Genomic DNA, 19,276 nt, shown 5'->3' with positions numbered 1-19,276 from the left:
ATTAACTTGTAGTGGGGAGTAGTAATTCTACGATTTTATTCAGCATAATAACCTTTGTAAAATATGAAGTAAAAGGGGTGATAATCAGACAGAAAATATGCATTAAAATCTCTTAAAATATACAATTTAGTACCCTTGATTCGAACAGCCAAAACTTTATTATTAATAAACTTTATTATTAATGGCTTTATCAATAGTTTTTCAACAACTTTACCATGGGTAATTGGCTCGCAAAAATCTGACCAATTAGTAAAAGGACATTACTGTTCGGATGGCCCTTCATTTATCAAGTTGCATCCTTGGCTCAGTGTCCTTCTTTGATATCTCCGCTTGGTTGCAGCTGCCGCAAAACTTTTTAATGGTTAAATAAGCGATGTTGTCCAGTGCAGTTTGGCCTGATGTCACTATCGTGGCACTGGTTTTTTACGTATTTGGCCACTTTTGGTTGGTAATTGGTTTTAAATGGCATTTGCTTAACTTGACAAAGTGAATTAATCTAGGATAAGGGCAACTTGTTCTTTGCTATTAATAATAATTTACTCACCCACCACGCGTTAATCGAAATAAAACCACAAAAATTTGGTTGTTTACATTACAAATAATTTTGATATTTATTGTTCAAGCGTGTAAATAAAGCTTTTTTGCACTTTACTCAATTTTATTTTGTGTTTTCTTTGTTTTGTAAATAAATTGCAATTAGATATAGTTGCAATAACATTTAAGTTCAACTTCTAAGTACCACGTACTAAATGTATGTATGCATATACTCTTTGGACTAGGCCATAGAGAGGGTTAGATATTTGTACACGAATGTATCTCGTTATAGATTAAGGTTACCATGCCCTCCAACTAAGTACGACTCTAAAATACGATCTCAGCCCTATGCAGCCCTAAGTATTCGTACATAAAAATACAGTTAACATTTCGTATTGCAAGTGTATATTAAATTAAGTTTATAGCTCTCACTTGTGTGCAAATCATGCAACTCATTATCCTCGAAAGTACACATTTTACAATATACACATATATATAAATATAATCCTTATATACATATACTAGTATATGGTTTGTGTATATGTATTCGTTTGTCTCTATATGTAATTTAGAACTTATGCCACGCTTTCCCTTTGATAATATGTACAAATCTTTGACTTCCTTTTACTCGAATTTATACTCGAAGGAAGAACTTTAGCTATGTCTTAGTCTAAGTTCCAATAAGTTATGATATCTATAATAGAAGAACCTTTAATCTTTCTTAGATGGTTCTCAATGTAAGTTTGTAAAGGGTTCCAAGAAAGGCTTAGACAGGGGATTAACTCGGTCAGAAAAAAGAGTTTACTTTATTTTAATAGAGCTAGTCAATTAGAGTAATGGATTTCTGAAGAGTTTTTGTATCACCCAGATGAATGTAGCTTAAATGACAGATCATAATGTTAGTTGGAGTTCAATCCCAACTTACCCCAATAAGACTTTGTGTGTGCTTTGGTTTAGACCACTTTCTTGTGGAAGAAGACTACGGCTTACTTAATCTCGATCCTAAAGTAAATATAATTATACATACACACTTTGACCGAGGATCGGCTAATACTCTATTTTGGTATACAAACAGGTTCGTAACATTGAGTTTAAACTATTTTAGTTTTCTATCAAAAGAATACCAAATAAAAGGATAACTTTTTTAAAAACTTGATAAAGTAAGGTACTAAAACCAAATTTCTATGGTACATGCAAAAAATAAGCAGCCCGTAAGATATATATTTATGTGTTGTGTTTTTTTTTTCGTGTTTATTTATTTTTATTATGATCGTAACATTTGATTTACCTACTTAAGGAAAGTAACGACTTACATCAATAGTATGGAAACACTTTCATAAAGCTTGTGATCAATCTAAGTATGTTTCGGTATATATGGCATTCGGACTATGCGTATTCTATGGTAACAAGTACAACTAACTTTAGTTCGGTTAAACTTTATTTGTCTTCATATCGTTATGGGAAGATTAAAATGGCGAATGTGCGGAGCTTTGTATTCTGAAATTTCATATCGCCAAGGTTTTAAGGTTGGGGTGTTTAGTTAGTTATGGAATGTATATAAGTTCAATATCAGCTTTGGACCCAAAAGTGCGGTTTTCACAATTCAAGCTCACGATGTCCTACACTCAGAAGTTTAATATTAGTTCAATTTTAGAAAATCGTCTTTAATTTTAGCTAGTCCCTATACAAGATTAATGAATTAAACTAATCCCAAAAAACAAAATCTATGGAACTAAAAAATTAAAGAGGTATTTAAGGATATAAATTAAATATTTGTAGAATTTTTAGGACTGCAAATTAAAGATGATTTTCTAAATGATTTTGATATGGGAGTGTCCTTGATAGTTTGTGACAGATCTATGGTTAAGTACATTCTGCGGCTTTGTGTTTCGGCAACCAAATCCTCATCAGACATCCGTTTCGGTGCTCGACTGGTTGTGGTTGGAGGTGGGCAGGGGCGCCTGGTGGGAGAGCTGTTTGTGCAGCGTTGGCGGTGTCTGACCCTGACCCTCCTCATTGGGGAGCAGCAGAGGCAGCGACTTCTGCATGGACACCACCCCCGGCGACTGGTGCTGTGATCGTGGGCTGGGCGGTGTGGGCGTGGCCGGGATCTGATGCCAGTTAATACTGTTCTGGGAGGTTATATTCCGGGTCTTACGCAGCGGCGGATTCTTCGTCGACGTGGAGAAGGCCATGCCACGGCGCAAAGGAACTCTACAGGAGCCAAGGACAGGCATTAGCAACGATGGTTTGGTGGTTAGTCGATGGCGATGCGGCGGTCACATGGCGATTGCGATGAGGCGCAGGATGTGGGTTATGAGAGTTCACGATCGATCGATTTCAGGACGATGCACATGTGGAAAGAGTTCGCAGTTCGTTTTTTTTTTTTTTTTTTTTTTTTTTGTAGGGAAAGGACGACAAAGACACACGGGTTACACACAATCAGACGGGGACACTTGGGGGACTCTAATCTGTTGAGACACTCACCTCGTTGGGCTCGGCGGCGGGTAGGAAATGCCACGGTGGCTGGGCGACAACAACATGTTGCCCGAGTGGCTCGTCGTTGAGCCGGGCACGAGCAGAGTATTGTTACTACAAGTAGGACAAAGGTTATACTGTAAAGAGCACGCTGGCGGATTTGGATCCGGTTTCGGATTTGAGGACTAGCGGAAACGCAAGCGGTGGGCGGTGACAGTAAAAGGATAAAAGTCGTGTTGCCCCTAACATAAAACGCATTGCAGCAATTTCAGAAAATAAAATAAAGGAAAAACGATAGCTTCGGAAATTAGAGTATAAAATGCCCTTGCATAGATTGTGAACTATGAAAGGGGTTTTCTATACTTTAACTTCTTGAAAATAAAGAACTTTTAGCACAAATGAAATTCGGTGTAGCAGGTGGTGGTTAGTTATGAATTCAAGTCGTACATTTCACAATAAAAATATTTATTTTGTTTTGATTTATAAAATATGACTACAGTACGTACTAGCTAAAAACAGTGTATAAATATGATGACTAAATGTAGAGTATGGTACAACATAAACAGAGTGAATCCGATCCCTGGGAACGCTCACACGTGACGTGAAAGGGGATCTGATCTGATGATCTAGTAGTAATCTAGTAATCTGGTGATCGGGAGATGAGAGTGGTTTGGTGGTGTGTGCTAGCTTGATTTTTTGTTAGAAGCTGGTCATGGTCAGTGGCGGTGGTGCACTCTCTACGCAACTTACGTGTGGCTGTGATGCATGTTCAGGTTGGGCAGACTCTGGCCCAGATGGTTCATTGGCTGCACTGAGAGCGTGTTGGCCGACTTGGAGCCCATCTGGCCGATAATGCCCATCTTCGTTTTGTGCAGACCACTGATCAATTGCTGCTTGCCCTTCAGGTTCACTCCGTGGTTGCCTGCAAAAATTTGGAATTAAAACGAATTAGATTTGATCAGATTTGAATTCCAATCGATTGAGATTTAAATGAAGACCATTTTTGGCATTGTTCTGGCCATAAAACTGTCATTTTGAGGGGAAAATCGGGAAAAACCAATTTTGCCATTTTCGATAAGGGGTAACCTCATCTTTTTTTGCCAAAAATGCAAAAAAAATGTTGACATTTTAAACTGTGAATGCAGTTCGACTAGAAATTAGAAAACAAGATCTACGATATATGACATTCCGACCATTATTGGCTCAGAGTATTGAGAGGATTGGGTGCTCAGCAAAGTTAAACTTCTACAACTTTTGAGAAGTAAACAATTTTATTCTACTTTCTATGTACCTGTCATTATGCTGGAGCCCTCGTCGCTGGACACCGAGTTTGTCTTTTCGAAGTCGACGGATATGTTTCGGGAGTCGTTCCACTCGACGCTGCCGCTGTGGCTGTTGTTCGCACTGGAGACGTGACTGCAGATGGAGGAGTTCATTGGGGATTTGCGGACACCAAGGGAATCGGCAGTGCCGCCGCTGGTGCCACTACCACCAAAACGGAAACTATCGCCGCCCACCGTGCCGCTTCCGCTGCCGCCGCCACCACCACCGCCTCCGCGCTTCAGTCTTTGGTAGATCGTCTTGGCCCGCCACAGGGCATCGTACCAGTTCTTGGCCTCGGTGCACTGCAGCGTGAACGCCGTAGTGGCCACCTGGAACTCGTTGAGGTACACACAATTCAGCGTATTGTTCGGCGCCAGCTGAACAATAAGCTGATCGGTTAGGTACGGCTGTCGGATGACCTTCAGGGCACCCAATCCACGCTTGGCGATCGTCTTGCACACCAGAAGCAAATCCGTGAGCAGGAAACAATGCACATCGGACTTGCCGAGGTTGTCCTTGAACTTGTGATCGCCCTCCATGAACAGGTGGCGCACATGGTAGGCAGGGCATCCGCGCATCGGGGCACAGAGGTCAAACATCTGGCTGTGCTGTTTGATCAGCTTGTCCAGCATCTCGTTGTTGGTGTCCTGTGTAAGAAAATACAAAATGTTAAAGTTATTTACAAAGTGATTTCTGTTTAGATTTATATGAAAAGATAGAAAAGTGCAAGAACTCACCACCACATCGTAGGACTCGATCCGCACCATCACGCCCTTGAGCCGCTCGCTCTCCTGTCGCATCGTCAAATGGTTGTTCACACTGCCCACAAAGTTCTCCACGCTGTGCATCATGACGTCTATGGCCTCGATCTCCTCAACATCACTCATGTGCTTCTTAATGGCCGCCAGAAGGAGGCTGTACTTGGTCAGTCGCTGCATAGGTCGCACCACAATGTCCGCGAGTCGCAGGCGGTTGCACATCTTCTGCGACTCGCACCACGCCAAATAGGATGTGAAGAGGGCATTGTTATGGTTAAGCTCTTTACAGTAGAACTGGCAGGTGCTCTGTTCCGCGCAGTAGATCTTCAAGAGAAATCACAAAGATGTCAGAAATAATATAAATATATTCGACTTAATACCCACCTTATAGGGGGCAAAGGTGGAGGCGAAGGCAAGGAATCCCTCCTGAAAAAAAGCGCATCTAAGTGGCTCGTGTGTGATCACACTATGTGCCACCATGGGGTAGAGCCACAATGTCCAAAACTTGATGTTTGCCTCGCACACAGCTCGTATATTGGAAAACAAACGCGCTTGATCCACATCGATCAGCAGTCGCTCCTCTTGAACAGCCTCCAAACAGGCCAGGAACAACTATAATATATCTCTCATTAGATTTCCATTAAAGATTTCGATCTGTAGAATAACCACTCACATCCGTCACTGTTTGCAGGGCGTGAATGTAATAAACTTCGGTGGTAACCAGCTCCCAAATCGCCGTCTGGATCTTAATCTCTGTCTCACTCATCGCATCACTCTCCACAAAGTCCCGCCACGATTTGTGCATATCCTGAAGATAGGCCAGTGAGTTGACCAGATCCGGATGATTGAAGTTCATGCTATCCGCCCGCTGGGGAACTCCGTTCTTGGCATAGCTGTTAAGCAGCTCGCACAGTTGACTCTGCTGGGGATTCTTGATCCCGAATATGGAAGACCAACGCTGCTTGATCTGCTTGCCGGCTGCCACACCCGACTCACTGGTCTCCTCGGTGGAAACGGAGGGCAGAAGTCGAGGCGGAGGTTGTCGGGAGCCCTGTTAGAGAATGTGTTAGAATGAAAGGTTTTTCTTGCCTCTTTGTTGCTTATTCTAAAGTTTCCAGCTAATAAATTTAATTTGATGTCAGACTTTAAAACCATTCTACCCTGCTATTTAGTATATTAAATAGCAAGTCCCTTTAGATTAGCTTTAGTTAACATGCGTGGCATTTTAACTCAGGTTACATTATTATACCTTTTCATGTCAACTTTTCGGTTCGCCCACAAAATATGAAACCTTTACCCATTTCTAGGAAAACTTACAAAGGATGCTGCCTTTTGCAGGGGCTTGCGGTTGCTGCCTCGTTCGGTGATGCAGAGATGGTGTCCAGCCAGGCTCTCCACGTCGGTCTGCTCATCCACGGAAACGGGAAGCAGCGGAGGACCTGTCGTTCGAGAAGTATAAAAGCTTGAAATGGAAATGAATCCGGGGGAAATCTACGTAAACGACTTACCTGCATCTAAAAAACTGGGCGTGGGATTATTGTCCGTAATTGTGATTTGTGTAAAGCTGAGGTTCCGCCTACGCAGGGCGTGGCTGAGTGCGTTTCTAAAAAAAGAAAACCGCGTTATCATTTCTATTCTAAATTTAGCCACAAGCGGATTAAAAATGACTCACAGTAGTGTTACGCCCTTGGTCGCAGGTATAAACTCTTCATCAGGATGCTGCGACGAATCCAGGCAGAATGACACGGAGAAGAACTCGGAACTGGATACCTAAACGAATGTATAATTCGCAATTAAATCGAGAAACAGATTGACATTGAAGTACTTCTGGTCTACCACTTCCTGGCTTGATGTACAACCTAATCTGTAAATTCAAGGCCCAAAAAACGACGAACCGAGCCTTTTAATCTAGCCTTCAAAAGGGCCACAAAGAGATCCACTGACAAAAATGACTTCCTACTGCTGCCAGAGCACTCTCTTTGATGGCCCTCTGAAGTGTGAAGATTGCATCTGGAGGGCGGGGGGTGGATACGGGGTAAGTGAATCAGAATCCCAACCGCCCACAAAAACTACTGAAATAAAAGCAAACATCAAGAAATATTCTCCGTATTTGTGTTGGCGGGAAACTGGGCGGAATTCTCCGCTTGGCAAGTGACAGAAAAGCGTCGGCATTTGGGTATCCAAAGAAAGGAAAGGAAAGTAGATAGGACAGCGGAATGGAATGGAAAGGAAAGATGGGGAAAGTTCTACAACAACTTTTGCTGATTAAGGCGACAAAGGCAAATAAAGAAATTAAAAATGTATATTCCCCTCATCCTCATCCCATTTAAAAGTTATCCTTCTCATCATCATCATTGCACCATCTTTTTTTTTTAGCAAGTACTCGTTAATTGTGGACTCATTTTAACAGGTACATTCAGGTGACAAGACCTTCTGATTGTGCAGCCATTTGAGATCTGCTTGTCCTTTGACCAGGTGACTCTCTGTTGATTCCCACTCACCTCGCTGCGCGTCAGCAGTGGCTTCTTGCGCTTCATGAACGAGGATTTCTTTTTCACCGTCGAACCGGAGGATGTGGAGCATCCGACAGGGGAGGCTAAGCCGCCGCCTCCACCACCACCACCACCACTAGCTCCACCACCCGATGCCGCGGATGTGGTGCTGTAGGGACTCAGGGTCGAGGACGATGTGGCCGCCACTTCGCCAACGAACTGAAAGTGTTTGGAGGAGGGTATCGGATGAGTTGCCGTGTTGGTGGTGGTGGTGCCGGTGGTGCTGGCGCTACTAGTCAGTTGCTGGTGGTTTTGCTGGTGCAGATGGTGGTGCTGGTGGCAGGATCCGGCACTGGAGTGACCGGTACCAAAGCAGGACGAACTGGCCGTCGTCGTTGTGTTGGTTTCATCGAACGTGGGTGATAGCATCAGCGAAGGCGTCCGCCGCACGATCTGCGGTGCCTGGGTGTAAATTGTGGGTGGTTGGTGCGGTGGGTGAGCTTGGGTGTTGGGTGGTGGTGGTGCTGCTGCTGCCGAGGGAGACAGACAAATGCCCGCCGTTTCACCCTTCTCAGTCTGAGATTTTTTTCGTGGCATTTTTGTGGGTTTTTTTTCGGGTTTTTTCGGGTTTTTTTAAAGCGGCCAGCAAAGAAATAAAAACCAAAGTTTATTAAGCCCATTTAGGTAATATATAGAGACAGAGAGGGGGAGAGAAACAGAAACAGAAAGAGAAAGAGAAGGAGAGAGAGAACAGAGAGTAGAAGACAGATATTGTGAGCATATTTTTGTTGGTGGTTTCATGGTACTACACTCTATATAAACCATAGAGTCTACTCTAATGTGCAAGTCCTTAAACACTGCCAATGGTTAAGCAAGACTAAGTTACCAAACATTTAAAGTAAATATTAAAAGAGTGCTCAGGAAATTAAGTTAAAGTATTTTTAAATTAAAAAAATATTTGCTACAAATTACAATTCAATGGCAAGGAATGCTGGTACAACCGCTTTTCCTTAAAATCGCAGAAAAGTCACGTACTGTTTAAAACTTACAACAGAAGACGAGGGGGAGTCTTCCAAATGACTAGCAGTTACAAATAGTTAGTCCAAGGAAAAACTACTGACTGTGCTTAAATCAATGACAGCTACACAAAGTGGAGCAATAAGTGCTTAAAAATAAAAATAAAAACAACAAAAAACAAAAATAGACACAAATCAAAGTCAGGCGAAAGCAGCAAGCAAAGTAATTTGTTATCAATTTGCGAACGGACTTCCTCTCGAGGGGTTGAAACCCAGGAATGGCGAATTTACAGTGGAAACACACTACAGTCCACACACTACAAACGGATTAAACACAATCTAAAATCAAGATTTCTTTACCTAACTTTTATGTATATATAAATTTAAAAATATTTTAAATTTTTTTCATAATTTTTTTAAGATAAAGTTTCTAGCATCTTGATTTCAAATCGCATTTTTCCCCCAGTGAACGCACACTCTAGGGCAAGATGGATGTGCTGACTAAGTGGCCAAGTCCTAGCAGTTGGCCGGTGGTTTAGCATGTGCCCTCTGGTCACTTGTTTGCCACTTACCACATTGGCCTGTCGGCCCAGCGATCCTGGTGCTCCACTAGTGGCGAACAGTCCAGTCGTAGCTGTAGTGCTGCCAGCGGCGGTGGTGGTAGTGTGAGTGCTGGTGGCCATTCCCGGAGGACCGTGCTGGCAGGCCACCACACCCGAGTCGAGGCCATCCAAGTGCGTGAGACTCTTCGATTTCAGCTGCAATGGAAAATGAAATCGGAAATCTATATGTGAGATTGGGTGAAATCATTCAAGCGTGACGCAGATATTTATAATTAAATTTTATTCGCGTTATTGAGGGCTTTTCACATATTGTTGTGGTTCATATGCTACACCCCCGTCGGTTCGGTTTAATTCAAATAAAAAATGCAATTTAAATATAAGCGGATAAAGTGTTGTTCTTTATGGATGCCTGAAATTGCTAGGTGAACTACAAAAAATTCAATGAATGGATGAAGTGAAATGTTATTGTTATTAAAAGTAAAAAAGGGCATTCGGGTATGCAAATTAAATAAGATTTAACATAAAAAATAGGGAAATCATTAAGTAAGATCCTAGAAGTAGCAATAAATCATTAAAACACCAAACAGTTTTTGTAAAAAATTTCGATTAAGTTATTCCTTAGATGCAAGCCACTAAGATGCCTGATTTATTGGCAGATCATAAATCTGCAACTAGTCTTCATGCCGATAAGCTTAGACTTTCTTTTTTAGTTTATAAGCTATAAAAAGCCCGACAGCGGATACGCTTTTGTATATTTTAAGATGCTTTCGGAAATGTATTGTGTTGCTGGCGACCGACCTTCGTGGCCGGAACTGACACAAAGCCATCAAGGCACTGCAGCCAAGGGACGTTGAAGCCACATCGAATTACTGAATATTTCGCGCTTAATGCCGAGAATAATGTTTTGAATGCTTTTGGTGCCGGGCGTCGCGAGACAATGAAAAGTGCTCTGTGCATTTTCTGGAGAAAAAATAAATTGCTTGCGGCTGGCTGGGTGGCAAACTGGGTAATATGGCAAACTTGGCATCTTGCGGTGGCGAGGGCGTAAGTGAGGGCATGGCTATGGCAAACCGTCAACGAAAAGATGCATCGAGAACAAAAAGATTGCACCAGCGGGCAAGAGCCCTAGACGTGTCCTCGAAGGTTTCCTGTCCTCGCCTAATGCACCGAGATTACATCAGTCAAGTGCCCCCAAGCTGGCCGAGTGAGTGTGGACGTGGACCAAAGTCAGGGTCCGCCTCAAAGTCAATGCCTCGCCCATCAGCCATCAACCTTCGTCCTTTGTAAAGGAACCCCACCCACCCAACTGACTGCGATTTACACATCTCAATGCCTCGGTTTAAATTGTGCTTGACGGAAAAAACCTTGTACTTAAATTCGCATTAACCAAAGTGAAATCCAAGGAAGTTGTAAATGTTTAGTAATTTCATTTCCGATTTAAAGTCGGTTTGGAATAAAACCTGAACTAGTTTAAAGGAGCGACTCTTATTTTCCTTAAAATGTTCAACTTTTCAAGCCAAACAATCCTTGCAAATTGTCAACAATAATCAGCAACTTCTTAGAAATATCTTCTGTTGTGGTGCTGGTTAATTACCACCGAATTCTCAGAGAGCACTCCTTGTCATATTCCCAGCTATTTGGGATTTACTTCAATTGGATTGCTCCGCCTTGCTGGAACACTAAGTGGAGGAAGGTATATCTGCTAACCGAATCTAGAATGAGGCATGCATGGCATCCGAGCTGCGAGAATTTAAGCTTCGGGACGGATGCCATTCAGCAGCTACCTACCCCCTGATGCCGCTAATCTTCCCTTAGAACCCACCAGGACCAAGACCAGTACCAGAACCAGTACCAGAACTCCCCCGGAGTGCGCCCAAGGATACGGGCACTGGTCTATTATTCCTGCTGACGACAATATTTCACATTCTGTTTTGGCAATTTCCAGCTGGCGACCCTCACCCTGCCATGGTTTGCCTTGCCCTTTACTCTGGTTTATGTTTTTGTTTCCGGTTATATTGTGAGTTGCTCGCCCACTGCGGCTTGGCTTACTGTCTGCTGAAAGGCTACAGGATGAAGGTATATTGGGCTAGTCTAGATAATATAAGTAGTGTGAGCTAGCGAGGAGGCTAGGTGGCTAGATAATATAAAGTTAAAAATAAAGTTTTTTATGAAATAATCAAGTTTATGAATGCCTAAGCTTGTAGCATTCTTTATTAAAAAGGGTTAGACTTTCATTTTCCGAGTAAAGGATACCTCATAGTTGCTACTGTCAAAGAAATACATTTTTCCTTTTTGACTCTTTGGTCTTTTGGCTTAGTTTGGCCTTTAGCTTCCCACACAGAAACAAAAAATATTCAAGAGCAATTCATACTCGTAGGTCCCCATAAACTGAACACTTTACCATTGTTGAGTCCCGGCTGAGGAAATAATAGTTCAGATTGTTTTTATACTGCGTAGGAATAGTGCAATGCGGCATTGCATAATTTTTCATATACGAGTATGTGAACTTCTCCTATATTCTCCTTCTCTGGCACGTACAATGTTGCTAACGTGATTACCTAATCAGTTAAAGACTTCAACACGTGTGTCTTGCCCACGGAATTTTCATGTTAACATGGCTACTTAAAGGGGACAGCGATTGGAAAAGAAGCAACAGAACACGTAACATGGAAAACCACTTTGGGGCTTAAGTCCGACACCCTGACAAATTATGTCCTGTCCAGAGAGAAGTTCAAGACCAAAGTAAAGGATACCTCCCAAAGGGAGTGAAAGAGATTCGAGTTAAACTTCAGATTCATGAGATTTCCTATTACACATTCTAAATAGAATTTAAGACCACCAAGCTTATGGTTCGCCTCAGAATCCCTGGCATTTTTTTATTATCCCTATTTTCGTGTCATTCATTTAGTTTATTTTTGCCATAATTGTTTTCATTCTGTTTTCTTTGCCTGTGAAGAAAGCCTGCCACTAATAGGATTAGATTTTGTAATAAACGTACAAATTATGACTACGGATGAGGAGTGGCCCATTTAGATGCCCGAAGGCAGCCGACAGAGATTTGTCCCTGAATGCCAGCTCGTATGAAAATATTTGCCAGACTCTCTTGATGGAATCTGATGATAATCTGAATAGATGGCAAAGCCACGGTCTCGCCAACAAAACATTGCAATGCCATAAGAAATGGAAGAGTACTGGGATTGTCCCAGCAGTTTGTTGAGTATTTTCGTGGGGGTGTCGTTAGGATCTGGGATCTCCCATTGTGGGCTGGACAAATCGCTGATGCAATTTATTACTTGACTGCACTTGCGCTAATGCCTCTAAATATCTTCCGGCGACAATTGAATTCCCCTCCGAGCACATATATGCACACATATTGGTTTCTATGCAATCACACACTGCGTATACGTAATGTATATAATGTCTCTGTTATAATATTTATGAAATCCATGGCGGTCAGAGTCGTTTATTGTTATTCCACTCAGGCATAAAATCCGTTGGCAAGCTGATTTTATGCATCTTTAAAAGCTCACGTACAAGAATAATTTAGTTTATAAAAAATTGATCTCATTTTGGTAAATTAAATGACTGTTAAGTCAAAATTAAAGGTCAGATTAAGCATTGCAAGTGTTGTTTTCGAAGTGTTCCCCCAAGAACTGAAGCATCAAGGCAAATTCCTTATGAAATAAACATAAAGTCAAATAAAGATAAAGTTTTAAACACAAACTTAAGAGTCTATTAAATAATTTATAGGTGTTAAAGCCTCCTTAAGGATGCATGTCCTGACTGACGTCATGGCTGTAAATTCATTTTCGCCGCTGTTCACGAGTAATTCTGTAATTTAATATCCCAACTTAAAACACAAACAACCAAAACGAAGTGGGGAAAAAACAGAAAAAGGAAATAAAACAAAAATACGAGCTTACATAAGAGTGAAAATATGTTTATTCTCATTTCGCAAAGTAAACATTTGATTAAGGCCGCGCATAATTTGTTGACCATTTCCCTTCGAGTTTTTCCAGTTTTTTGTCCATGACTCACCTGCAGCTTGCTGTTGGGCGGCGAGACCACCAAACAGATCTTCATGGTGGCCCGGAGGAACTCCTCGCGCTTTGTGCTGAGGTCAGGGGTCACGGCACCCGGCGAGGTCACCGCCGCCTGTTTGTGCGGCGTCCTCTTCGGTGACGTAACACTGGGCAGAAATGGATTCAAACTTCTCACCAAACTCGCCGAATTGAACTTGCCACTGGATCCACCGCCTTCATTGCTACTTCCGCCGGATGGTGGCGAGGCCGAGGTGGCTCCACTTTGTGGCGCCTGCTGCTGCTGGTGGTGCAGCAATCGGGTGGGTGAATTCAAGCTGAACAGCTTCCTTCGATGCCTGCCCGGCGTGGAGGAAGAACTGGAAGCGGGACTAGGCGTGGGACCAGGTGGTCCTCCCCCTCGCTGTGCGTCGACTCCTGCGATCCAGCTCGACTATAGGAAGGCGTTGGCAGCTGGGCAGAGCAAGTACCTGCCCTAGCCGATCCATACTTTACATTCACATCCAGCTGAAGGTCATCCGTCGCCGGGTCACCACCCTCAACCGTCCCATCTTCGCTGTAGGTGCTGTGATACGTTCTAGCCGTGATCTCCGGCAGGAAGGGATTATTCGGCGAGGTCAGGGTGTACTGATAGTAGCCTCCACCTCCGCCACTGCTGCTGGTCTCCACCGGAAGTGTGCCATCCGTCTCATCGGGCGTGCTCTCCTCGGGAAAGGATCCGCCCTGGAAGTCATGACCGCCACCCACGCCACTGCTACTGGACAAATAGGCACCCAATTGCTCCCACTCCCCGGAGGAGGAATTGTGCGAGGACACTGTGAATCCCTCGTTGGAGTGACCCTGACAGCTCCTGGAGCTCTCGTTGCTGCTCTTGAAAAGGAAGTTCTGAAGTCGGGTCAGCCGGATGGAGCTACTCTCGCTGGTCAGGCTGCAACTCCTACTGCTGTTCCCGGGAACTGCGGAAGCGTTTGTGGTAATGGGTAGCTGATCACTGCGGTTGCTGCTCTGCGTCTCCAGTCGACGTCTATCTTGGCTTTCGATGGGTACTCCTCCTGCTCCAGATCCTGCTGTTCCTGCTGTTCCTGTCGTTCCTGCTGCTCCTGCTCCCCCCGACGAAGTACTCACCTCGCCACCCATGGAGGCCCAATAGTAGACACTATTCTGGGAGCCACTCAGCTCACCCAATTCACAGCTGCTCTCCAAGGAAGTACTCGAATTGGTGGTGGCAACGCTGCTCAAATGCTGATAGGCGTACTCCGGCGGAGTGCACTCGTCCGGACTGTCGAGCAGCAGGGCAGGATTGATGTGACCACCGAGACCCACACCCAAACCCAAACCGGGCAAATTCAAATGGCTAAAGGTAAAGGGCAGCCGGTTATTGTTGTCCTTATGCAGACTACTCGGTGGCGGTGGAGTGGCCCGACTCTTGGCCTTCACTTCCTCTGGCGTTGGCTCCTGCCGTTTGATCTCCAAAGATCGATGATCACCGCGTCGAAATGAACGACGCAAACGTTCGGCAAACTTGGACTGCTTGGGCGGCTTGTCCTTGGGCGGTTTGTCCTTGGACCTGCCCAGCAGATTGGTCCTCTCAGTCTTGTCCTCCCTTCTCCAGGAGTTTCTCGTGCATATCCGTCGCCGGAATGGGTAACGGGGCGTGGTCCGCAGCCACTGATCGCTGGTTGCTGGCTAATGTAATCGGTGGCGCCGCAAAGCCACCACCCATTACGGCCGCCCTTCGCCGTGGTGCTAGATCCTTCTCCCCGTTGGTTCGAGTCCCCAAAATGGATGTACTTTAAATTAGCTGGTCCGTGGTTCTTTATTCACTAGTTCGTTAATTTATGAAGCGTTGATTTTCCCCAAGTTACACGTCGAGATGTGTTCCTTTTTGTTGTTTGACTAACACTAAGTGCGATTAAAGCGAGTTCGTTATATAAGTAGTTTGCCTGTATTGCTTATTCTATTATTTTAACTTTCGTTGGCTTGCTGTAATGAGAGATTAGGAGCGAAAAGGGGTTAATGATTTGGTTTTAATAATAACCTAACTATCAGTCGAGGAGTAGGTGCTTTTGGTCTACAGAAATCTGCAAAAAAACCAAGTAAATTCCGTTAAAGAGTTGCCTTTTACCATATTCAATCGAAAATATATCCCCCAGTAACCCTCTTTGCCACTACATGAATATTTCAAATACAAAACTAACTTCCTCCGAAGAGCAAGCAACAATAAGTAAATGAAATAAGCACTTTCAGAGCAAATCAATTTAGGATAATCCATTCAGTCATAATCCCCGACCGCTATTGCTATTTTTCGCCCTTCGATTTGTGTATGCAACCTTTAAAGTTTTCGGTTGTTATGGAAATTGGGAAAACGTGTTAGCATTTCAAATGAGAGACGAGACCAGACGAGACGCGACGACGAGCTGCTTTGCCTGGCCCCGGGGTTTTCACATAATTTTCCGGATCCGGATGCGATGGAAAGCGATTGGCAATCGATGGAAAATCCAAAAAGTTTAATCAATGTGCATATTTTGCTGTCAACCGACGATTGGCAAAACTGAATTAATCAGCCAGAATCGGAAACCAATTTGACGAGTCAAAAAGCCAAGTCAAGTCCGATGCAGTTTCATTCGAATATTTCATTAAAGTTGTACAAATTTTGCCTGCCCAAAAAGAAAACATTTTCACAAAATGTAAAGCACAGCTGAAGCAACAAAGGGAAGAATGTATAAATCTGCTGGCCTATCAATAATATTGATATTAAATATTTACAGATTCGGTAGTCCGATTAGCCTTCGCTTTTCCTTTAATTTTAGCCTGCTTATTGATATTTCGGCTGCTCAGTCACGTTCGGTTCATTGGCCATAATCGTACATTTATATTCGCAACATAACTTTAAGATCTCTCTTCTACGGAGAAGAAGCCCTTTCGCCAAAGCAACGATAAACAATCCTGTGCCTATTTTCCTGATTTTCCTTGCTTTTTTTTCTCTCATTTTTTTGTGTAGGAAAGGATGATGGGTGGGCAAGCAAACTTGGCCATAAAACGGGCAAGAAAACTTTATTGTTATTAATATTATTTGCACATAAATATAACAGTAAATAAACATACAAAGTGCGTATGTGGCGGGAGGGAGGGAGGTAGAGTGTGGCACTCGCAGCTCGAGAGTTGACAGCCAGGTTGCCCCTGGCTGTTGCAAATAAATCATTGCACACACGCCTGGACGCCCCCTCAAGCACGCAACATGCCCCCCAAATCCTAGGGCCCTCCAAGTGGGTTTAACCATCCACATCCATATTATACTCACACACACTAACTCACTCACTCGACCAGCCAGCGGGGCGAACCCGGTGTGTTTGCTTGTGTTTAGGCCAAAATAATGTATAATTAAGCTGGGCCAGAGAGTTCAGGCGGGCCTTTAATAAAGCCAACCATCTTTCATGCCACTCACCCACCCACATCCTGGGGTGCTGACAGCTCAAGGACGAAGATGGGGATGAGGAGTTACTACAGCCAGGATTGGATTATGGGGTAACGGGGTGCCTTTTGGTAGAGAGGGCATCTAGCAAGTTATTTTCAATTAAGTGTTCTTAACACGTTGCCTAATCGACAGACATATTCCCCTGGGTCCTGGGAATACCGCCTCCTAATCACATTACTGCAAAAGCCAAAGGAGCCACACAAAAGGTCGAGCCAAAACAGTGACATGATGTGATTCCATTTACCAAAGGGAAGAGGTCGGTTCAGGCAATTTCCCAACTGGGAGTCATGTGTTTGCAATGGAAATTCGCTTTAGATTTTCATTTAACCACTTGACAAACTTCAAGAAAATTAATAAAATATTAAAGAATTCATTTTTAAACAGAAATAAATATGTTTCTTAACAAATTTCAGAAGCTTAACACTTGGCAATGCCAAAGAAAAACAAGGAAGGGAACTTGTTTAAAATTCGAATATTTAACACCCCGTTTTTAAGTGGTCTATGTTTACACCTCGGGGTGATAACTCCCAGAATTTGGTAATAGAAAAGGTATAAACCAGAGGGAAAGGGACCACCATCCTGCATAATTGCCGCCACCTCCTAAACCAATTTAAATATTCCGTGAGGACCGTGAGGATTCCCCGGAGTGGGTTCAAAAATACGTTGTATCACGACAGGCAGGGCCGACAAAATCGCAGAAACGTTTAAAGATAAGCGAGCATGTTGTTCGCCTCTCATTAAATTAAATTAAATGTGTGTCTTGTGATAAAATTTTATATTCAAGACCCCACTCCAGAAGACGTTGGCGTGGGCGTGTAGCTGGGGGTAGCAGAGGATTGGGTTGAGAAGGGGGTGCTTTTAGGTCGCAGGCGAGTTCAAGGCGTTCTTTCAATTTCACTGCAGCAACAAAATCCTGTCCGCCACAACGACAAAAACAACTAGCCGCGAAGCTCCGTCATTTCCGCTGCCTGTCAGAGCAGCAACAATTTAATTTTTATTGTTATGATGTCATCAGCATAAGAACCAGACCCGTGCCATTTGCAGCCCTCATCCCAGTTCCAGTTCCAGTCCCAGTCCCTGGCTCAACCAGAACACCAGAACTCAGTGCTCAAAGCTCAGATCTCAAACCCTCACACATTTATATCCAAAGCAAGTTTCATTCCGGCCTCGCTGACGCACTCGGACGACGTGAACCACATACAAATTGGCCGATGGGTGATGGAGATGGAGTCCAGGAGGAACCCCGCTAAAATAACACAACCACTATCCCAGGACCCCGGAGGCGATTTATGCGCGAATTGCCTTGTGCCCCGGCAGGATTTACTCGAACCGCTGACCAGTCACCGATGAAGTTCCATTTGGCCTGCTCCAACACCTCCTGTACAGTGAAACCTCTATAAGTCTAAACACTTTATATTTGCTCTGACATTCTTATAATAGACCTGACTTTTTTAAGGATAAGTTAGACTTTTAAGAACTGAATACAAAATTCATTATAAAAATAATTAAAAATTTCCTATTTTTCCATCACAGAATGAAAGTTCAAGCCGTAGAGGACAGACTGTATATAGACAACCGTGGTGATGGCTCGGTTTGAGTTAGAATTATGCCCCTGGCCTGAGCACATTATTACGATGCCGGCTTTTATGTGGCTGTGGTAATGTAACATTTTGCTGAGCAATCAAAAGGCGCAGCAAAAGTTTCCAAGTTCTGTTGGGGATTGGGAGATTGCACGAGGAGGGAGGGAGGCTGAACCGCATCCGTCTACCGAGCCCACCTGGCCAACTTGCAGCGCCGAGAGTTTGATCGATAAACCAAACCAAAGCACACACCGAATCCATCCCAACCAGACCGAATCGAGGTCCCTGGCGAAATTGAGGTTCAGCTGCCTTCAGCCCAGCAGAGCCCTCGTGTCAGTGGGAAAGTTTAATCTTTGATACCTGGCGACACATTGGGCCCCAAATTGATTTTTAAAGTTATCAGTGGGCTGGGCTGTGATTTATGCAAAGAGGTTGGCAACTTTTGCTGGGGTTTTGTCTTAACAAGTCGGGTCAGAGTGCAGAGTGCAAAATCGAAACAAAAACACAACCCAAAGCCCCACAAAACTGAAACAATGCCCATCCATCATTCCGCTATCAATGAGGGGATTCTACATTTACAAACAGGGAGGAAAAATCAAACAAAAAACAATACAAATTCCAAAAAAAAGATGTCAGTTTAAAAATGTAACTAAAATGTGTTCTCATTTAAATGTTAACAAAATATAACCCAAGATACTTTTGTTAGCTTGGAAAATTGAATCATTAATAGCTTTCCTTTATCAGCTTTCCTTTTAGCTATCACAAATCTAATGACGACACTTTTCTCCAGGTGCACCCACTCCTCGATGATTGTCACTCCCGGCAGTTACTCACCTTGGTTGGTTCATTAATGGGACCTCTTCGATTCCGATTCCGATGCCGATACCGATTTTGGTTCTTCTTTTTTTCGAGTCCTCTTCCTTTTGTTGAGTCTTTGTTGCTGCCTCTTCTGCCCCCCGTCGTACATTTATTTTAGCAATTTGTTTGCCTCTCGGTTGGTTTTGTTTGTTTGTTTGT

At 43.5% G+C, this 19,276-nt stretch overlaps 1 protein-coding gene across 1 annotated transcript; it reads right to left on the bottom strand.

Moving 5' to 3' along the window:
- Positions 1-578: 578 nt before the first annotated feature.
- LOC108114330 lies at positions 579-19,149 on the bottom strand. The gene is given in 16 exon segments (XM_017225255.2): positions 579-2,748; positions 3,022-3,126; positions 3,763-3,934; positions 4,304-4,982; positions 5,073-5,417; positions 5,478-5,705; positions 5,767-6,144; positions 6,411-6,532; positions 6,602-6,696; positions 6,766-6,863; positions 7,595-8,161; positions 9,174-9,359; positions 13,203-13,606; positions 13,609-14,806; positions 14,808-15,187; positions 19,094-19,149. Coding segments are annotated over 15 exon segments (5,004 nt in total). The 5' UTR covers positions 14,928-15,187; positions 19,094-19,149; the 3' UTR covers positions 579-2,441.
- Positions 19,150-19,276: the final 127 nt, after the last annotated feature.

Source organism: Drosophila eugracilis, unplaced genomic scaffold, assembly GCF_018153835.1.
Source record: "Drosophila eugracilis isolate 14026-0451.02 unplaced genomic scaffold, ASM1815383v1 contig_2154, whole genome shotgun sequence".
Classification (NCBI taxonomy): domain Eukaryota; kingdom Metazoa; phylum Arthropoda; class Insecta; order Diptera; family Drosophilidae; genus Drosophila; species Drosophila eugracilis.
Note: the sequence above shows the minus strand (reverse complement) of the source record. Positions and strands in the feature narration are given on the sequence as shown.